This window comes from Crocodylus porosus, unplaced genomic scaffold (assembly GCF_001723895.1).
Source record: "Crocodylus porosus isolate Cpor-Errol unplaced genomic scaffold, CroPor_comp1, whole genome shotgun sequence".
In the NCBI taxonomy this organism is placed as follows: Eukaryota; Metazoa; Chordata; order Crocodylia; family Crocodylidae; genus Crocodylus; species Crocodylus porosus.
The window spans coordinates 201,669,001-201,688,302 of NW_017728886.1; the positions used below are offsets into that span (position 1 = coordinate 201,669,001).

The 19,302-nt window shown below is 42.0% G+C and overlaps 1 protein-coding gene across 2 annotated transcripts; it reads left to right on the plus strand.

The window, feature by feature from the left end:
- The first annotated feature begins 5,288 nt into the window (after positions 1-5,288).
- Positions 5,289-18,251, plus strand: MRPL15 (mitochondrial ribosomal protein L15). Of its 2 annotated transcripts, none has more exons than XM_019548118.1 (5): positions 5,289-5,470; positions 10,215-10,369; positions 14,949-15,114; positions 16,094-16,217; positions 17,667-18,251. In XM_019548118.1, the coding sequence occupies exons 1-5, from the start codon at positions 5,363-5,365 to the stop codon at positions 18,002-18,004; spliced, it is 891 nt and encodes a 296-aa protein (XP_019403663.1). In that variant the 5' UTR covers positions 5,289-5,362; the 3' UTR covers positions 18,005-18,251. The 2 variants fall into 2 exon arrangements, with proteins under 2 accessions (XP_019403663.1, XP_019403671.1); XM_019548126.1 differs by lacking the exon at positions 5,289-5,470 and adding an exon at positions 8,768-8,802.
- Positions 18,252-19,302: the final 1,051 nt, after the last annotated feature.

Genomic DNA, 19,302 nt, shown 5'->3' on the forward strand with positions numbered 1-19,302 from the left:
GGCCGTGCGAGGGCGAGAAGGAGCCCAAGGGCGGGCGCATCACCCACGCAGAGCGGGGCACCCCCCCCACCTCACTTCGTGCGTCACCGCTCCGCACGCCCATTGGCTGTCCCAGGGGGCTCCTTCAACTTGACTGGACACCGCTCCCGTCGATCGGTTTCCTGCTCCTGTTAAGGCGAGGGAGGGTCGGCGTCTGCGGGGTGGTCTTTTACTAAGTCTTGGTCACCGCTTGTGTGTGGTGGAGCTGCGCTCAGACCCTGTGGTCTTGCCACGTCCCTGCTGCTGGCTAGACGCCTGCTTGCTCCTGCCTATCTGCCTGCCTACGCCTATGCCAGCGTCGTGGGGAAGCCCCTAGGCGGACGCACTGTTGGAGGCTGGTGTCGAGCCTAGTCCCGGGGGACGCCTCGGGTGTGGCTTTACCTTCCCGACGCTATTTCAGTGCCCGGCCCTGGTGTGTAGGGGCGAGGAGGCGAGATGGTTGCCCCACTAACACTACACTAGGGTATCTGTCCATGTCTACAAAGAGGGAGTATGCCCCACACTGAAAACCTGGGCCCTTGTCTGTGAGGCAGCAATGGGTTTGCTGTATAGCAGTCAAAATGGCCAGATCTGCCATGTAGAGGGGTGCAGCTTGATCCTTCTGCACCACAAACATTAAACAGGGGTAACTATGCTCCATTAAACCTGAGGCTTGGGCCCATGGAAGAGTTCTCATGAAGCAACCTTAAGTAGCAGAACTCACTGCATGAGAGCTGGTCTGTGCTGCCTGCCCATGTATGTGGTCCTGTGCTGTGCTAAGAGGTGGGTTGGTGGAGGTCAAAGGTCCACAGAAGTCTAGCAATCCCTTCAGTCAGTATAGGTAAAACCTGCCAGATTCTTTAGCCAACAACAGAAAAAGGGAATGGTGTGATTAGCATCACTTTTGACACCAGCCTGGATAATCAGGTACCTGTTTACAGCTCAGTCAGTTAGGGGTGGCATCTAGCACCATCATCTTTGAAGCCACAGCAAGACAAGGTTCTTTGGGTAAATGTATCTTTTATGAGGCCAACAGAATTCTTGGAAAAATGACTTTTCGCAAGCTTTCAGAAAGGGTGTTTGTACCATTTTTTCCAATTTAGTTGGTCTAATAAAAGATAGACAGACAAAGTTCTTTGGGTGAATGTGATATGTCCTTAGACCAACACTGCTACCATGCCACAGCAAGACATTCTAGTTTTGCTACCATCATACCCCATTAGAGGGAAGTGGCCCCTCACTCAAAATGTAGTATTCTGCTGTGTGTGTGTGTACCTCTAGCCCCCTTTTCTGTTTTTTTACTGCTCAAAGAAGATGTGTTCTTGTAGTTTTTACACATTAGCAAGTGGAAGTAAAGAGAGCCTCAGATTATTACAAGCTTCTAACACATTTAAGCAACAAACTACCTTATCTCCTCTAAGATTTGTTTGATATTAGTCACATCAGGCAACATCTGCTAAAAAACCCCACACTTTTCCAGGTAAATTTAGGCTAGGAGCCAGCCTAGTAAGAAATTATAAAACGGATATACTCTCTCAACCACCTGTATTTCTCCAATGAGATGTTTTTCTTCTATATTGCAGGTGTTATGGATTTGTAACCTATGGATTTGCTGTGATATGAGATGATTCTGCATACTTTGGCCCTTAAAATATAGTAAAAGCATAGCAGTCACTTTTTAAAAATAGGGAACAAAAAACTAAAAGATATCTGCTCAGTATCTCACATCCATGCAGTATAATCCTGCTGTGCTTATTATTTAAATATTTTAAGTACAAAACTTCTGAGATAACTTGTTGTATTAGGATTATTTTAGAGCTTTAAAAAATAAAATAAAAATCACATAATATTCTTAAATATGAAAATATGAAATAACTGTACAGGGAATGGAGAAATTAACAAATACCATGTGTAAAAGCAGCAAACGCTATTACTATAGTTCATTTGTCCTCGACATATGACATTCAGATGTCTTTTGTTGCAAGCTTGGCAGAATCAAAGAGATTTCTTGGCACAGGAGCAAAGAATTAACAAACCTTATTCATTCTAATGTGCCTTATGTCATTCAGGCTTTGCATACTGAAATTATACTGCAGATCATTCTGAATGCTTGTACTAGCTCTGTATAAGAATGACAAACATATTGTGTACCAAAACAAAACACACTGTTCTTTGTCTTCTCATTCATCAATTTATGCCAAATGTTTCCTCCCCCAGTCAATCTATGTATTGCATAAAAAACAAAGTGGCATATAGCCAGGATTTTGAAAATGCTGCTTCATACCCCCTCAGCTAGCATGCTACATCAGGACAGGTATATCAGAAAACTGTTAAACAGTAATATCAACACTTTTGACAGCATAGTTGCATGAAGTTTATTTTCTACCTAAGAGAACTTTTACAATCTTTGATTTTTCCTCAGCCTGAAGAAGGGTGTGAGTGCTACAAAACATGGAAAGAGAGAATTTTTGTTGCTATTTTTAGTTGGCCTGATAAAAAGGTATCACATCTGAACCAAGAGTTTTAGAGTTTTGTATTTCTCTAGTGGAGCATAAAGGCATTCAAGGTACATTCCCTGTAACGAAATCTTAATTCTTTTCATAGCAAGCCTGTAAGATGAAGGGGCATTATTATCCCCATTTTACAGATGGGAAATTGAGGCACAAAAGTATCTACTAATTTTGGGTATTAAGTTTTTAGATGGTTGAGACCCATTTTTGATTTTGTTTTTTTCTTTCAGAAAACCAAACAGGATGTAGCATTTAAAATGTTCAAAGCACATCTATTCACTTCAGTTGCAGGGGAGAGCACTCAGCAAATCAAACCACAAGGTCTCTAGTTAACTGAAAAGTTTGTCTTAAGCAACTTGACTATTGTCACATAGGAACTGTGTTAAACATGACAGCATCCTTTTTCTGCTTGTATTCATACTTCATTCACACCTTCAGACTTCTGCAACATACAAAGTAGTTTCTTCACTATTCAACCCCGATTCATCTGCAGAGTAGGTGTCAACTATACACTTAATGGGACTGGAACATGAAAACATAGCAATTAAGGACTGCATCATGATACATAGGTACAAGGGAAGACAAGTAAGGGTGCACAAGCAATACTAATTCTGCCATTTGCAAGCTTTGGAGTGCTAGAATTTGCAACCTTAATGCTCTTTTTATGTAGCTTTGGTTCATGTGATTTCCTGGGTTTCAACAAAAATGAGCAAAATGGTAGTTTAGTTCTGGCATCATACTGATTTCCCACACCAGTCATTAACAAGAAAGGCCCTTGAAAGTTTAAATCTACCATGTAGGCTTCTGCCACTCGATCTAGCAAGTAACTGATACAAGTAGTAGGACCCTGTGGGACTGGGTTAGAACACTGCCAGTGGGATTCAGAAATATTTACTGACAGTAGAAGAATAGTGAGTCTAAAGCAGGGGTTCCCAAACTGTCGTACACATACTGTTGGGAGTACACAATGCAACATCTTGGGGTGGGGGGTACACAGGAGAAATTGTGTAACGACTAATTTAATTTGTATTATAATGGGCATTTAAGGGGTTAAAATATAAAACGTGAACTGGTAGTGGTTTGCAGGCAGCTGGTAAATCTAGAAGGAGTATGCAGTAAGAAAGAAGTTTGGGAATCTCTAGTCTAGATCTTGGGGTCCATTCTGGCCTCTAGGACTCATACTCCAGTGGCCATAAATGTTTCATTCAGGTTCATTCTTCCTAGATTTGACTCCTTTCAACCTGTTTTTTCTAATTTTTCCTTTTCAAGATCATTACTCTTCCCTATTCCTAGTTTGTCATCCAAATCCCCAAATCCTTTCCACATGCTTATCATCCCAACTGTAGTCACTTTGCCCTTCAAGTCCTAGTTTCCTTCTCCATTCATGGTAACCTTGCCCAGTTATTCCTAATTTACCTCCAATTTCTCATCCAATTTACCTCATTCCATCCCCCCACCATTTTGTTTTTTAGCTATCTTCTACCTATATTCTCTGTGTCCACTGCCACTGCCTTCCCCTGCTTCTGTTCCCCTCATCTAATCTCACTTCCCTCTTCCTTTCTGCTCATTAGACCTGTCTTTCCTGCCAAGTGATCTCCTTTTGTCTCCCTGTCAATCCTACTTTCCTTGCCCTGATGAATAGTCTCCCCCAGTGATTCTTCACTCTGTCTCAGGATAGTTATGCCCAATCCTCCACTTCCTTTCCTTCATGTTAAATCACAATTTGCCTACTCAAATAGCTATGGCCTCCTCCCAACCCAACTCCCAGTCTTACTTTCCATCTTCTCCCACATTACCATCTTTCCTGCCAGATTTCTTGCCTTAGTCTACCACCTTAACCCTCTTTAGCAGGGCCTGTTCTTAGGCAACTTCCTTCTTTGGGACCTGGACCAATTAAGTCATTCAGACACCTGGCAGACCTTACACTTAAAACATGATTAACCAGTTAGTCATGTCTTAAGTAGTAATCTAGCCACACCTTCAAGGAGTTAATGGCAGCATAAAATAGGGACTAAGCCACACAGTTATTACACAAACTGTGTAATAAATGTGGCTGGTTCCCACTGCACCTTAAATTGAATATGGTGCTGATCAGCTGATTGGTGCTCCCAGCTTTAGGTGCCTGTTGGTGCCCTTTGCTCTGGTGCAGTCCCATGGCTAGAAGCATCGGTCAGCTGACTGGTGTTCCCAGCCTTATGAGTACTGGGCACCTAGCTACACTGGCAGCTAAGGGGGAGAGAGGTGCACTTGCACCCCACTCTGATTCCTGCTCCACTCAAAGTTAAAAACAATTGCCTGGCACTGGCAGCAGAGTCGCTAATTGGCAGTGATAAAGGAGTCAATTGACTTCATGGCTAATTATAATCTACTCGATCCATCCTAAACTCTTCATTCCACGGGTGTTAACCACCTCCTATTCGTTGTAAGTTTTGATGTTGTACTAATCAAGCTATTCTTTCTCCTGCAGTTCTGCTGTCTGTTAGCTGCTCCTGGTAATGAAGCTATTTTGTAGCCCTGAAGATTGTTTTTAACTCATTGCAATGAAGTTATATCTGTTTTTGCTTCAATCTTAAACAGAATAATACAGCCCTAGCCTTCTAGCATATTAGTAAACATTCTAGTTTATTTTTAAGGGGAGAAATACGTGCCTTGCACCACGCTCCCCCCATACTTTCTCCACCGCCGCTTCTGTGACTATGCCCTGCTGTTTCCTCAGCGATACCCCGGTCAGGGAGGAGGCGGACCGCTGTGCTGCCCCGCCCTTCGCGGCACAATCACGACAGCGGGGAGGGGCTCCTGCCGTAAAGCACCCGCTTGACCTTTGCAGTGGGGTAATGGCGGCTGCCTGGCGGGGCGGCCCTGCCAAGGGACTGGAGGTACTGCGGACGCTACCCCGGGTCAGCTTGACTAACCTGCAGCCCAACCCAGGAAGCAGGAAAAAGGTGGGTGCCGCGGCGGCGCTGCCCGCTTTGCACGTGGCTGGCGGGTGGTGGGGCTCCTGGAGCCGAAGGCCCTGCCACAACCCGCGGTTACAGGCTGGCCCGCGGGGCATCGCTGCCCCTGGCGGCCACGTGGATGGGGCCAGCTCAAACCGACCAGCGCTTGATCCTCATCGAAGCAGGTCGTGTGCACGGGGCACCCCGGCGAGCTGCTGTGTTTGCCCCTTTCCAGAGAGGCGACTGTACAGGGCCGGGAACGGGGCTTAGCACGCTCTGTGCCTTGTGCTGCAGCGGGGCTTGAAGGGGGACGGCGGCCTTGTCAGTCTGTAGGATCCTGAGGTAAGGAGCTCCCCAGTCCTCAGGACAAATGTAGTTTCCATTCTCAGTCTTCAAGTCTGCCTGCACTTAGATTGAAATGGAGATAAAGCGGCCCGAGCGCTGACAGACCGCAACAGCTCGGCAAGCTTTTAGCACTGTGGATTGTTATGGAAGTCTTGCTTTGAATTAGGTGACTTTCTAAGGTCCCTTCTAACCCGAGGTTTCCAGGATTGTGCCAGTTCACTGTAGACATACTCTTACCGGTGATATATGCACTGTAGTTGTTCCTCTGTAACAGCGATGCTAAACTTGGTCTCATGGTTGAATCCTTACAAGCAGATGTTGCAAAGATGGTAGCTTGGGAGCTTTACATGTATCCCTTTTAAGGTATAGGAATAAAGTTTGCAACATTTTATTTTGTAGCATTGAATGAATTGTAGTTTGTGATGTGGTTATTGCCATATCAGTATGCACTGAGGGTGTCTAAATTGTGAAAAACCTTGTACCTGTATCAGTAACCTTTTGATGCAGACTCTGTTCAAATGCACTTACTCACATGGTGGACTTGTAGCCTGCCTATAGAGTGCTCAGGAGTAAGGGGACAGATGTTTAATTAGAGCAGTTCCCAGAGAGCTGCTCTAATTAAAACACCTCACAGTCACATCTGTTAAGCCCCTCTGCATCTAAAAATGGCCATGGGATGCTTGAGCTAAACCTCATTCGAGGAGATTTAGCTGGAACATCCCACGGCGCCATTTTAAAATGCACAGAGGCTTAGTAGAAGTGATGATGAGGTGACACTAGACTGTTTTTAATTGGAACAGGAGAAGACTTGATTAATCAGCTTTACTGACTACTACGCTACCATATGCTATACCAGGGTTGTCAACCTATACCCCTTAAAGAGCTTGGATCAGCAACAGGTGGGTCCATATATCACAGCATGTTTAAGGGGGATGCATTTTCGAGCCACCTGCTGCTGTCCCAGCCTTCCCTGCTTTGCCAGGAGCTGCCTCTTATGCACCTTACAGCTCAGCTCACTATCACTGCTGAATTAGCTGTTCTTCACTGGCATTGTCAAGCCTTTTGACAGTGTTTGATGAGCAGATGCTGTATTTGGAGTGTATGGGAGACTAGTCCTTGTAAGCAGTAGTTTAAAAAGGAGAAAGCATAAGCATTCATTTTATTAATGATCCATGATTGCATATATTGTTACCAGGACTTTAATTCAAACAGCACATATGTAACTTAAGAAAAAATATCTGACTAAATTCATCAAAGCCAGACATTTCCATTATGTTGTTAGGAGTAAGTCTGAGAACCAAGATTTCAGAATTTCTTGCCATTTAATAGTGAAATAGGATGCAATCTTTTCCCACTCAGCTTCAAATAGAATCCTTGTTAAGTTGTGGGGGGAGGGGAAACAGAAAATTAGGGTTGGAAGGGACCTCAGGAGGTCATCTAGTCCAATCCCCTGCTTGGAACAGGACCACCCCCAACTAGATCATCCCAGCGAAAGCTTTGTCTAACAGGGTCTTGAAAACTTCCAGGGATGGAGAGTCCCCAACCTCTCTGGGTAACTTGTTCCAGTGCTCACCACCCTCCTAGTGAGAGTTTGTCTTAATATCTAACCTAAACCACCATTGCTGAAACTTGAGACCTTTGCTCCTTTTGTCATCTGTCACCACTGAGAATAGTCCAGCTCCATCCTCTTTGGAGCCACCCTTCTGGGTAGTTAAAGGCTGCTATCAGATCCCCTCTCAGTCTTCTCTTCAAAATAATTAAACCCAGTTCTCTGAGCCTCATCTCAGAAGTCATGTGCTCCAGCCCCCAAACCATTTTCATTGTCTTCTGCCAGTCTCTCCAACTTGTCCACATCCTTTTTGTAGTGGGGGCCCCAAAACTGGACACAGTATTCCAGATGTGGCCTCACCAGTGCAGAATAGAGGGGAACTGCTGGCAACTCTGCTACTAATGCAGCCCAGTACACTGTTAGCCTTTTTGGTAACACGTGTACACTGCTGGCTTGTATTATTGTCCAATCTAACCCCCAGGTCCTTTTCAGCAGAGCTGCTGCTTAGTCGGTTAGTCCCCAGGGTATAGTGGTATATGGGATTTTTCTGCCTGAAATGCAGGATTTTGCATTTGTCCTTGTTGAACCTCATGAGATTTCTTTTGGCCCAGTCCTCCAATTTGTCTAGGTCACTCTGAATCCCAGCCCTATCCTCCAGCTTATCTAATACACTCCCTAGCTTGGTGTCATCTGCAAACTTGCTGAGGGTGCAATTCATCCCACCTTCCAGATCATTAATGAAGATACTGAACAAAACCCAAACCAGCCCCAGGACCAATCCCTGAGGCAGTCTACTTGATACCAGCTGTGAGCTAGACATTGAGCCATTGACGACATCCTGACAATCCAGGCAGCTTTCTAGCCCCCCGTACAGTCCATTCGTGCAGCCCATATTTCCTCAGCTTGCTTATAAGAATTCTGTGGGAGATTATATCAAAAGCCTTGCTAAAGTAGAGGTATATTATGTCCACTGGTCTCCCCATATCCACAGAGCCAGTCATCTCATCATAGAAAGCAATCAGGTTGATCAGGCATGACTTGCCCTTGGTGAATCCATGCTGACTGTTCCTAATCAATGTTGCCTTCTTTAAGTGCTTAGAAATGGATTCTTTGAGGACCTGCTCCATGATTTTTCCAGGGATAGAAGTGAGCCTTACTGGTCTGTAGTTCCCTGGATCCTTCTTCCTTTTCTTAAAGATGGCACCATATTTGCTATTTTCCAGTAAACTGGGTCCTTCCCTTATTGACATGAGTTTTCAGAGATAATGGCCAATGGCTGTGCAGTTGCACCCTTGGATGCATTGCACCCATGGACTTGTATATATCCAGCTTTTCTAAATAGCCTCTAATCTGTTCTTTTACCACTAAGGGCTGCTCACCATCTCCCAAAACTGTGCTGCCCAGTGCAGTAGTCTGGGAGCTGCCTTTGCCCATGAAGACTGAGGTAAAAATTGGATTTTTCCTCCTCATCTGTCAGTAGGTTGCCTCCCTTATTCAGTGAGGGACCCACACTAGCCCTGATCTTCCTCTTGTTGCTAGAGGTGCATCAATTATATCGGTCCAACATTGGATTGGTTCTGATGTAAAGAAAACTGGTTGTATTGGATACAGTCTGATGGGGCTGATAATTTGGCTGATAAATGCCCATGCTGCATGGAACCAGAGCACTCGGGCAGTGAGGAGCAGAGCTGCACCAGGTGGTAGCATGGGGCAGGGAGCGGAGCTGCAGCGAAATCTCGGGTGGCTGCAGCCTCCTCCCAGTACCGCCAGAGCACGATCCAAGCCCGGCCCCCAGTGACAAGAGCCCTGCGTAGCTCTAGCTCCACCCACAGCTGCCACCTACCCTGTGCCACACAGATCTGGGGGCAGCCTCCGCACCCTATGAGCACTCCTGGGGTGCAAGCAATGGTGGGAGCTGACCCCACCCCACCAGCCGTGCCTTCTTCCCTTGCCCATCACTTGGGTTGGGTAGCACCTTCCCCCTCCTTCATCCCATGGGGGTGTTGATCTGCCCCCCAATGCCGCTTCCCTGCCCCTTCCTCTTCCACCACACCAGACTTACCACTTGATGGCAGCTGTATTGGATCAGTATTGTCTGATGTGTCTCTTTCAATACTAGCTATCGGTATTTGCCCCCAAAATCTTTATCATTGCACCCTTAGAATCTCTGCTATTTCCAGTGGCCTAATTGCTTTATAGTGAATCATCAGTAGGTTTGACAGAATTTGACTTTAATTGTTTGTTATAATTTTAACAGATAATATCAATGTTTATTTTTAAGCATTCATTTAGATTTTTTTAATCAATTTTTAAATTTTCAGGATTGTGCGAAACTAGGGGTGTGGGGAGCCCTATAATAATACCACTTATTAATGGTAGTATACTATTATTATAGTACAATTTAATGACCTGCCATGACATGTATAACTACTGTAGGGCTGCTGCCAACTGAGTGGCAGAGGTGCCATCAGTCCTGGCTCTGCTTGTTTATATCTCCCTTGTCTGCTTTGCCACCTCCTCTTCCTTTATTCCCGGCACCTTACAGTTTCTGAGAGTTGCTGTCCGAACTACAGTCAGCATAGTTCTGTAGAACTGCTCCCCCTGTCATCACACACTCCATCACATCAGCCATCATTTTTCTTATGTTCCCTTTCTATAAATTTTGATTACCTCTGGAAATACATTTTGTCAGTCTGTGAGTGTGAGGTGAAATCACTGTTTATCAATGTTTACCCTTTTTTTAATTGAATCTTGCCAAGCCTAATCATCGGTCAGTCTTATTTCTGTCAAATGTGTACTGTATATGCAGAATTGATGACCATAATTGAATTAACCAATGTATGTATTATTCCTTAGACAAAATGTAAACGTGGACGTTATGGAGGTAATAAGTGTGGTCGAGGCAACAAAGGATATGCACGAGGAGGAAATCGTCCCCGATTAGGCTTTGAGGGTGGCCAGACTCCATTTTATTTGGCTATTCCAAAATACGGGTATAATGAGGGACACAGGTAAGTTCTTTTCCCAGATTTATCTCAAGAAAAGTATCACCTGCATTTATAGCTCTTCACCTTGAGCATGCGGTCAGCTTAATTTATGAGAGAACTTTTAATGCATTAACCTCTCTTCTTTTCCCCCGCTGTTTACTGCTGGTCATGACACTTGGTACTCTGTCTTCTCTTTCATATTTGACTGCCTCTTCCCTTTTGTTGTCTTGTCTTGTTTCTGCCCCACTGCCCGTTTTACTATGTTCTTTGTCACTGTTATCATTTTCGCATGGTTTTTATTGGGTTTAAGCCAAAATTTGTGAAGTGGATGAAAGATTTCAATTTGCTCCAGGGGAGCTTGGATCAGGCCTACTGTACTGAACATGTCTACAAAGGATGTGTCTATGCTTTCTCTAAAGCAAGCCTAGAAGTGTTTTTGAAAGAGAAGTTCCATGTGCTCCAGGAGACTCAAGCCATCTTACCTCAGTTTTCAGACTTATAAGTGACCTGAGTAGTATGACACACGTTCAAGAGAGACGGAACACAGTGTTGGGCTCTTGTGCATAATGATGCACCAAAGTCAGCTACTCTGATTTGCTGGCTTGGGTGCAAAAGAAACTTCGTTTGTGGTGCTTTCAGCTTTGCTCTGGAGATGGTACAGACCAGGGGTCTGCAACATTTTTGGGCACAGTGCCAAAAACACCCACAGCCTTAACTTGTAAAATGTTAGCATGCGAGGGTGGATGGTGGGGGAGCCATGAAGGGCCTGATCCTTGTTGTTGCTGCCCCAAAGCACTTGTGCCAAGCAAAATGCCTTCACATGCCACACTCTAGCATCTATGCCAGGAGTGGCTTGTATAGGCGTAGCCAGGAAATCTTGTAGTTTCTGTCTTTGCCATTTTGTACTGGTTCTCTCCCCTGGATTTTGCCAACTTACTTAATGGCAGAACTGAACAGCCTGAGAGAAGTGCCCTACTCTGTTTTCCCTCTACCTTTCTTGTGTCCTAGAGTCTGCTTGGCTCTGTAGCCACCTACCATTAGTATTTTTGTATCTCATTCATAGTGCATATTTTTGGGACATCTTCCCTCTCCTACTGTAACTTTAAGTTTCTACATAAAATATTTTCTCAAAAGTTATTTCAGCTACTATTCTACACTCTTGTGATATCTGTTTCTCCATTTGTCTCACTTTTTTAAAACTGTTTCAACAGTGTATATATTTCAGGTGCAAGATAACACCAATCATACTCTGTCTTAATTGTTTTAACTTGGGGGGCATCCACAACAGTTTTTCTTAATCTTTCTGCTTCTAATTTACAACTTGGGGCACTAAAGATTCTGTCCCCTTCAGTGTGTATTACTTCCCCTGTCACATCCCTCCATTTACACGCATCTAAAAGTGAATAAATGGCACTCTGTTTAATCACCCTTGGAATATTGTAAAATGCACCAAGACTATAAATTCATCATAGTAAGTTTGTGAAGGAATTTGTGAAGTTTTACAAGCAAAAACATAAAAAGATGTATAACTTGTGTGGTGAAAGGCTTTTTCTCTTAACTCAGACTAATCTATGAACTGTCTTATACTTGAAAGCTGTCAGACTTTGTCAAAATATAGGGCACATGTACATATGCTTGCACCACATCACCGGGCACTTTTAAAGGCAGCTGGCACTGGTGCATTCATTGGTATAAGAAAATGGTAGTGGCGTGCTTTCGAACTAAAGCATACCAAAGGTGTTTTACTTCAAAAGCGCACCGCCACCATTTTGTCAGTGCTGATGTGCATTTTGCTATTTTATACAAATGTATGCAATGCAGTGCTGGGCATGTCAGCTTGCGGGCGGAGTAGACGCGATTAATGAAGTCTGCTCAGGAGCACTGGAGCAGACAAATGTATGTGTATAAATGCCCACAGATGGTAGCAACCCTTGTAGGTTGAAGGAGTATATTCTAACCACTTCTGCCAATATCCTAACCAAAAGAAGTATATTGATACTTTACAAGGGTACTCTAAAATCTATGTGGCATGGGCAGCCTGTATGTGTGGCATGCAGGAGATCAGGGAAGGGACAGGCAGCAGAGCAGTAGATGGGGCAGGGAGCAGGAATTGGAGCAGAAGACAGGGCAAGGAGCAGAAAGCGTAGTGGAAGACTGGGAGGAGGAAGAGGATTGTAGTGGCATTTGGTGTGCATGGTTAACTTTTGGCATGCCTGCCAAAAAGGTTGGCCCTCTCTGCTCTAGAAAGACTTTGTGCTGTGCTATCCACCTCTTCCAGGTTAGGTTGAATTTAGGTAATCATTTATATAGTCCCAAAACAGAAAAGCTTATATGCATTTAAGGTGTTACAAGTGTATATCAGTGAATGTATAATCAAATGTCATAGATTTTCTGTTTAAATTAATCTTTTAGCCTCAGTTTCTATATGTTTAAAAAAAAAATACTTCTAGAACTTGAAAAGCTTACTTGCTGTTTGATAGGTGATGCCAGAACTTACTAGCCAGGTGTCATCACACTTCTTATATAATAATTATGTTGAGTTTTGGACATAACTTTCTATTATACCGAAAGAGCTAAAAAGATGATTTAAGAGAAAATGTAATTGTGCAGTTGAAATAAAGTAAGGCTGTCACTGCAGCTTGCTCAGAGAAGTATTTGAGTTGATTTGACTGGTACTGATGAACTTCAAACGATTCAGCCAGCTTTCTATACTTTTTCTTTCACGTCAGTGCCTGCTTTTTTCCCTGCGATAGATCGTGGTGGATGGCTTTGATGTTCTAAGAGGGGAGTGGGACAGAGAGAGGAGGTCCCTTCTTCCTGAATTGTCTTCATTGCTGATATCAAGGTTTTTCTTGCCCTCTACCCCTCCCCCCATTTTTCCTTACCTTTCTCCCTTATATTTTTTGTGTTCTTCCCTTACTCTTCACCCAGAAATCAATCAATCTGTATGTTGGAGAGAGACCTTTTTCCTAATTTTTCTTGCAGTGTTTTGTACACCATGTATTTAGGCTTCACTCGTGTTTGTAACAATTAACAAATCATTAATATCTTATTACCTGCTGACTTTACAGAAGACACCCATTCTCTAGGTTTCCCCCACTACAATTCTGCTTGGGGAGTGCAGGTTATTGGAATTCCAGTCAAGGCCATTGCCCTGAACAGTGACTGGCAGCATCATTTTCATCATCAACTTTTTAGCAGTTGTTATAATCCTGAAGCTGGCACTTTAGAGTTTGCTTATAACTGCTAAAGAATATTCCATCTCTTTTTCTGTATGCCCCTTCCTTTTCTACCCACTTCAGTGAGGATGAGTGGAATGAGGAACTTTAGGTGCCCACCCCCCCACTGTTTCCTGGCTGATTGCATGAGCATTTCTGCTGATTTACACTTACCTCAACTTTCTTTGTGAAGGCATTGTATGTGGCCTTTCTTCCTTCTCTTGCGTGTCCTGACCCATCTCCCTAGGGCTCAGCTCCAATGCCAGCCCTTTATTTTTTTTTTTTGTTGTGATCAACCTCTCCAAGTAGCAGGGCAAAATTTAACCTAATTCCTTTTAGTTTCATTATTCTTCCAGGATTCATGGCAGTAGCAGTGAGGTTCATAAGTACTCCATAAAAACACAAACACTGGAATTGAAAGCTGGAGATTTACCTGGAAAGCATGAGTTTTAACTCCAATGGTCATTTAAAATAATATTGCAATAATAATAATAAAAAAAAAAAGTAGTCTGTGTTCTGTGGTGTCTTGGATACAGTTTAGAATACCGCTGTTGAAATCTGCCTCAAGCATGTTTGGGAGCAGTGGCAAGGGACATAACTTTGTGTTGTATTGTCAGAGTTGGAGTAGCAGTTGGTGTGTGGATTTTTGGGACAGTCTTGAGTTGTATGGAGCAGGTTCACAAAGAAAATCTTTGTGTGATGTACATGTCTCCTGTTTCTCAAGCTAGTAATGTTCTGGGGATAAAACTACATGCTGTGTGATGCTCAGATTAAAAAAAAAAAACCCATAAAAGAAGCAATGAAATTTTTTTCAGATGAGCAGGCACAAAAACCTGATTGCATTAAATTGTCTAGGAGGTTTTGAGTAGGCTTGGATACCATTGAATCAGATGCTCAAATGTGTTGATAAGGCTGCTTAGAAAGACTGTTTGGAAAAGGCAGTTCTCTTAACGCTGTCTCAGGCCAAGGGGTTTGCAAGTTAATTTCTTCAGATTTGCACTTTGCCTGTGCCAGAGCATCTACAGTTAAACTGACCAGTTGCTAGGGAATCTCATCTTCATGAGATGAGTCCAGTTATAAGAAACTGTCAACGTACCTTGCTATATTAAAGGCAGGGAACAGAATGTGCAGTGGAATATCCATGAGCAGGGCTCCTAGACACTATGATAATAGACTAGATACAAAATAGGCCCCTATTGCTAAGTGTCCCTATTCTTTAAATTTTTTTGGAATGGCTAGGGGAAAAAAAAAAGATAAATTATTTTATTATTTACCTCTTATTACTACTCATTTATCTATTAAAGCTTGAGATTTGACTTGTATTGTGCTTATTATAACACGTATCTTCACATCTAGACACTGAATGTCTTTCACTTTTTTCCCAGTCTCAGGCGCCAGTATCATCCCCTCAGTCTAAAAAGGCTACAGTATCTTATTGACTTGGGTAGACTTGACCCCACGCAGCCAATCGACTTGACACAACTCACGAATTCCAGGGGTGTGGCAGTACAGCCACTCAAAAAGGATTATGGTGTCCAACTAGTGGAGGAGGTTGGTCTGAAATACTTAACTTAATTCTAAGCAGGGTATGGTAAACCTCTTCTTTTTGGGGAGGTGGTGGTGGATTCATCCCTCTGCTTCTTACAGTACTTCTCTCTGCTTCTTAACAGTACTCCTCTTTTACCTTCTAGAGGTACCATGCTTTTTCTAAAAGATAATTTTGTTACCAGTGTGAAACAAGTACAGTATTGTAATCTGAAAGCCACTAGAGGGCACTATGTAGTAATGAAAAGCAGCACTGTTTGCAAAATATACTACTTTTTCCATATTAGGAAAGCTAATGCACACACGAAGAGACTGAGCGATTGCATTAGAACGACGGAAGAGTGTACTGAATTAAATTTAGGGAAATTAATCTAAGTGAATGGATAAGAATAACTTGATTACACTTGGTGGTATACATAAGTAATTTATGCTGTTCTGGGGGAGGGGCAAGATATGCAATAGGAGTTATTGCAATCAAGGCAAGCAGAGACTAGTATGAATGAGAAATGAAGTCAAGGTAGAGATGTAACCCAGTATTATTGCAGTGGTAGCAGACAGGTGTTTCTTAAAATGAATTAAATATTTATTTCATGCCTAATAATTAAACAGTTTGAATTGATTGGTTGCTTTTTATCTTAATGTGCACTTTCGTTGGGTAAAATCTTCCTGTAAAGAGCAACTTGGCCTAGCTTAAACTTCCTAAGCTTAAGAGTTGTCTATAATGGTTGAACAGCTTTTAGCTGTTCATTAACGGCCTTATATGGTGAAAGTTGGGCCTGAAAGAAATGCACTTTGCTCATGACTTTTTTTTTCTTTGTCTATTGATGTAAGGAGTGAAGCAGATTGAACTCTATAACAGGATATTGTAGAATTGTGATAAAATGTTATCTTTGTAGAATATGTGAATCTGGTGGTAAAGTATTACTTCAAAAATGTTCAGTTCAGCTGTAGCTAATTTAAACACATTTTGTTTTGAAACTTACAGGGGGTTGATATCTTTTCTGCTAAAGTAAATATTGAAGTGCAGATGGCATCTGAGTTAGCTGTTGCTGTAATTGAAAAAAATGGAGGGATTATTACAACAGCCTTCTATGATCAAAGGAGTCTGGGTAAGAATTGCCCTTCATCTTCCTACTTCCTTTTTTGTTGGGTGGAGGGAAAGGGTTAGAGGTGAGAGGGGTTTCTGTCATGCTTTCTCTTCCCAACAGTTTAAAAAAGATCCATTTTAAACATCCAGAGGAGCTCTGTTTATAGCAATGTAGTATAACGGAAATCTGCTAAAAAAAAAAAAAAAAAAAAAAACCCCAAAAAACAAGTCTTTCCTTAGAAGTAGTACTTATTCAAGCTTGCATATTTATTATTTTTCTTTTGGCTCTACTTGTGCCAGTAATGCTGTCTAAATCCCTCATTTAGGAGGTTGTCAGATTTGTAGGTTTGGAGCCCCAAGTGGTTGTTCTTAAATAGAAAATTACCTTGCTTGGGTCAACTTTACAATTGTACTTGATGAAACATTTTACAAGAGGGGAAGTTAGTCATAGTGGAAAAGAACTGATTTTATGTGGTAGATTTTTTTTTTTAGATTAAATTAGGTACACTTTTGCCAAAAAATAAAATATTCTGTCTATTTTTTGCTAAAAATGGTACCGTTTTAATGAAAAAAAAAAAAGTGAATTACAACTGAAATGTGCACTTTAGTCATCTAGTTCTTGTCAAGAAGAGATGCTTCATTTTGTCAGAAGGGTAGCATTAGAGGAGGTCAGACCTCCCCCGCATCCAAAACAGAATGGCTGTTGATTTCTTATAAAAGTCCTTACTGAAGTGCTTGACTTGGGTTGGGTTCATGTTCTGCCCAGTGTTCACATGCACATTCTCACTAAAGTTAGTGGAGGCTGCATGCATGGACATACAATCAGTGGATATATCCTTATTGAGCAAATTATTTGTTCTCTCTTGTCTTTCTAAGTCAGCACAAAAATAAATCCTGAACAGTAGTTAAACTAAGAAATGTTGTTTTCCTAGTGTGCTACAGGCTCAAGAGATGTTCTCCAAAAGTTAGGCAGAAGCCCTCTGCTTTTAAGGTTTGACCTTTACACATACTACTTGGGGCACTAACTTTGAAAGATTTATAAGATTTGGCCAATAATAGTCCTAAGTGACAAGCAAGTCTTCTGAAGATCACCGTGCAGTTGCTGTTTTATTTACTTTGCCATACCTTTTCCAACATAGACATTCCACATGGGTTTGCAGTAGGTACGTAAGATTATCAGAAGCTTGTTGGATAGCTCAGTTTTACTTTTTAAACATAAATTTTAGTTCAGTTAAAAGCAGACAAGGATCTTTGGGTAAATCTGATAGCTTTTATTAGACCAACTTGTGCAAACTTACTGATGTCTTGTGTATCAGAAAAAATAGTCTTCTTTTATTTCCTTCTGCAAAATAACTTTGTGACTAGGGAATAGATATTTGTAGCCTCAGAATATCATCTAATGTTTTTAACCCTCATTATGAAACACTGTAGCTAATTCTCAAACTCTCTTCCACCATTTGCTTGTCCACAGATATAGTGTGCAAGCCAGTACCATTTTTTCTGCGTGGTCAGCCTATTCCAAAGCGCATGCTTCCACCTGAAGATCTAGTTCGTTATTACACAGATCCCAAGAATCGTGGGTATTTGGCAGATCCATCAAAGGTTCTAGAAGCCAGGCTTGAACTTGCCAAGAAATATGGTTATGTTTTACCAGACGTGACAAAAGATGAACTCTTCCAAATGCTAAGTACACGCAAGGATCCTAGACAGATTTTCTTTGGTCTTGCTCCAGGTTGGGTGGTGAACATGAGTGAAAAGAAAATCCTTAAACCAGTAGATGAGAAGTTGCTAAAATACTATAGCTCATGAAGCCTGGATTCAGAGACATCTGCAGGTGTACAGGAAACATCTGGCAGTGAAATAATGGATTAGAAATGGGATTTGTTTACTAGTCCACTTTTTATTGTACTAGTCAAAGTATTATTATAAATTCATGATTATATAATGATACAGGTACATCTTCATTTTTTTTCTTTGTTGTCATAATATGGCATAATGAGAAGTTCTAACTTTAGAAATGCTGTAAAATCTGATATGAATAAAATACATGTTCAGAGATGCTTCTTTTGCTATGATTTACCACTTGGCACCTTAATTGGTGATCTGATGCAGGATTTAATTAGAAAATGCTATCCAAAGGAATAGTTTACATATTCTTTTTTTATTTGTTGTTTAATTCCAACCATTAACTATGACTTCCAATTTAAATGAAAGTAAAAATTATGTAAAAAGTATCTTGCAGTGAGAAGCTAATTTAATATTGTAATACTGTTTTAATGTGTTGTACAAATTGGAATTTTTAGTACCTCTGTGAAACAGGTAAGTAGTATTTTAATTTCACCAGCTGTTAAAGGGTGGAGGGGGGCTGGAGAGAGAGACACTAAATTAATTTTCTCAAGGCTACTGTAGTGACTGGATTTAGTCATTAACAGTTATTTGGATTATAATTTATGAGTCTGGACTTCCAGTTCTGAATTCATAGCTTCCTACAACACTGCTATTTAGGCACAATATTTTCTTTAAATCTATTACACTATTTGCATAAAAGTCTTTCATCTTCAAAGGATACTATAATTCAAGCTAGTTTAGACCAAATTAACGTCTTAATCAATTTTTTTGCCCTTCTAATTACCCTCTAAACTTACTATACTTTCCTTCTAAAATATCAGAAAACTGTATATAGCAAATTAATATCTGTTACCATGGTTACTGTGAAAGAGATGATAGATAAATTCTAAGGGTGTAGCCAGAGGAGCACGCATGTGCATTTCTCTGGGGACGAATAGCAGTGGCGCACATATTTCTACATGCATGTTCTGTCATGGGGCAGATTCCCCTGGGTGGGATAGAGGAGGCTGGCAGTATTACTTGGGCCGGCCCCCACAGCCTTATCTGGGGGCCTTCTGGGGCTGCAGCACCAGCCATCCAGGCGCACAGAGCCTGGCCAACAGTTGGAGCATGGTTCTGGCCAACTAGGTGCCAGTTGCGAGCGGTTCACACTGCCTCCATGTATGCTATCCTGCTCTTTTGCGATGCACTTTTTTAATGCCAGTATTTCCTGGTACCTGAATTTGACTGCAAATATGAGTGTAGAGAACCAAATCACA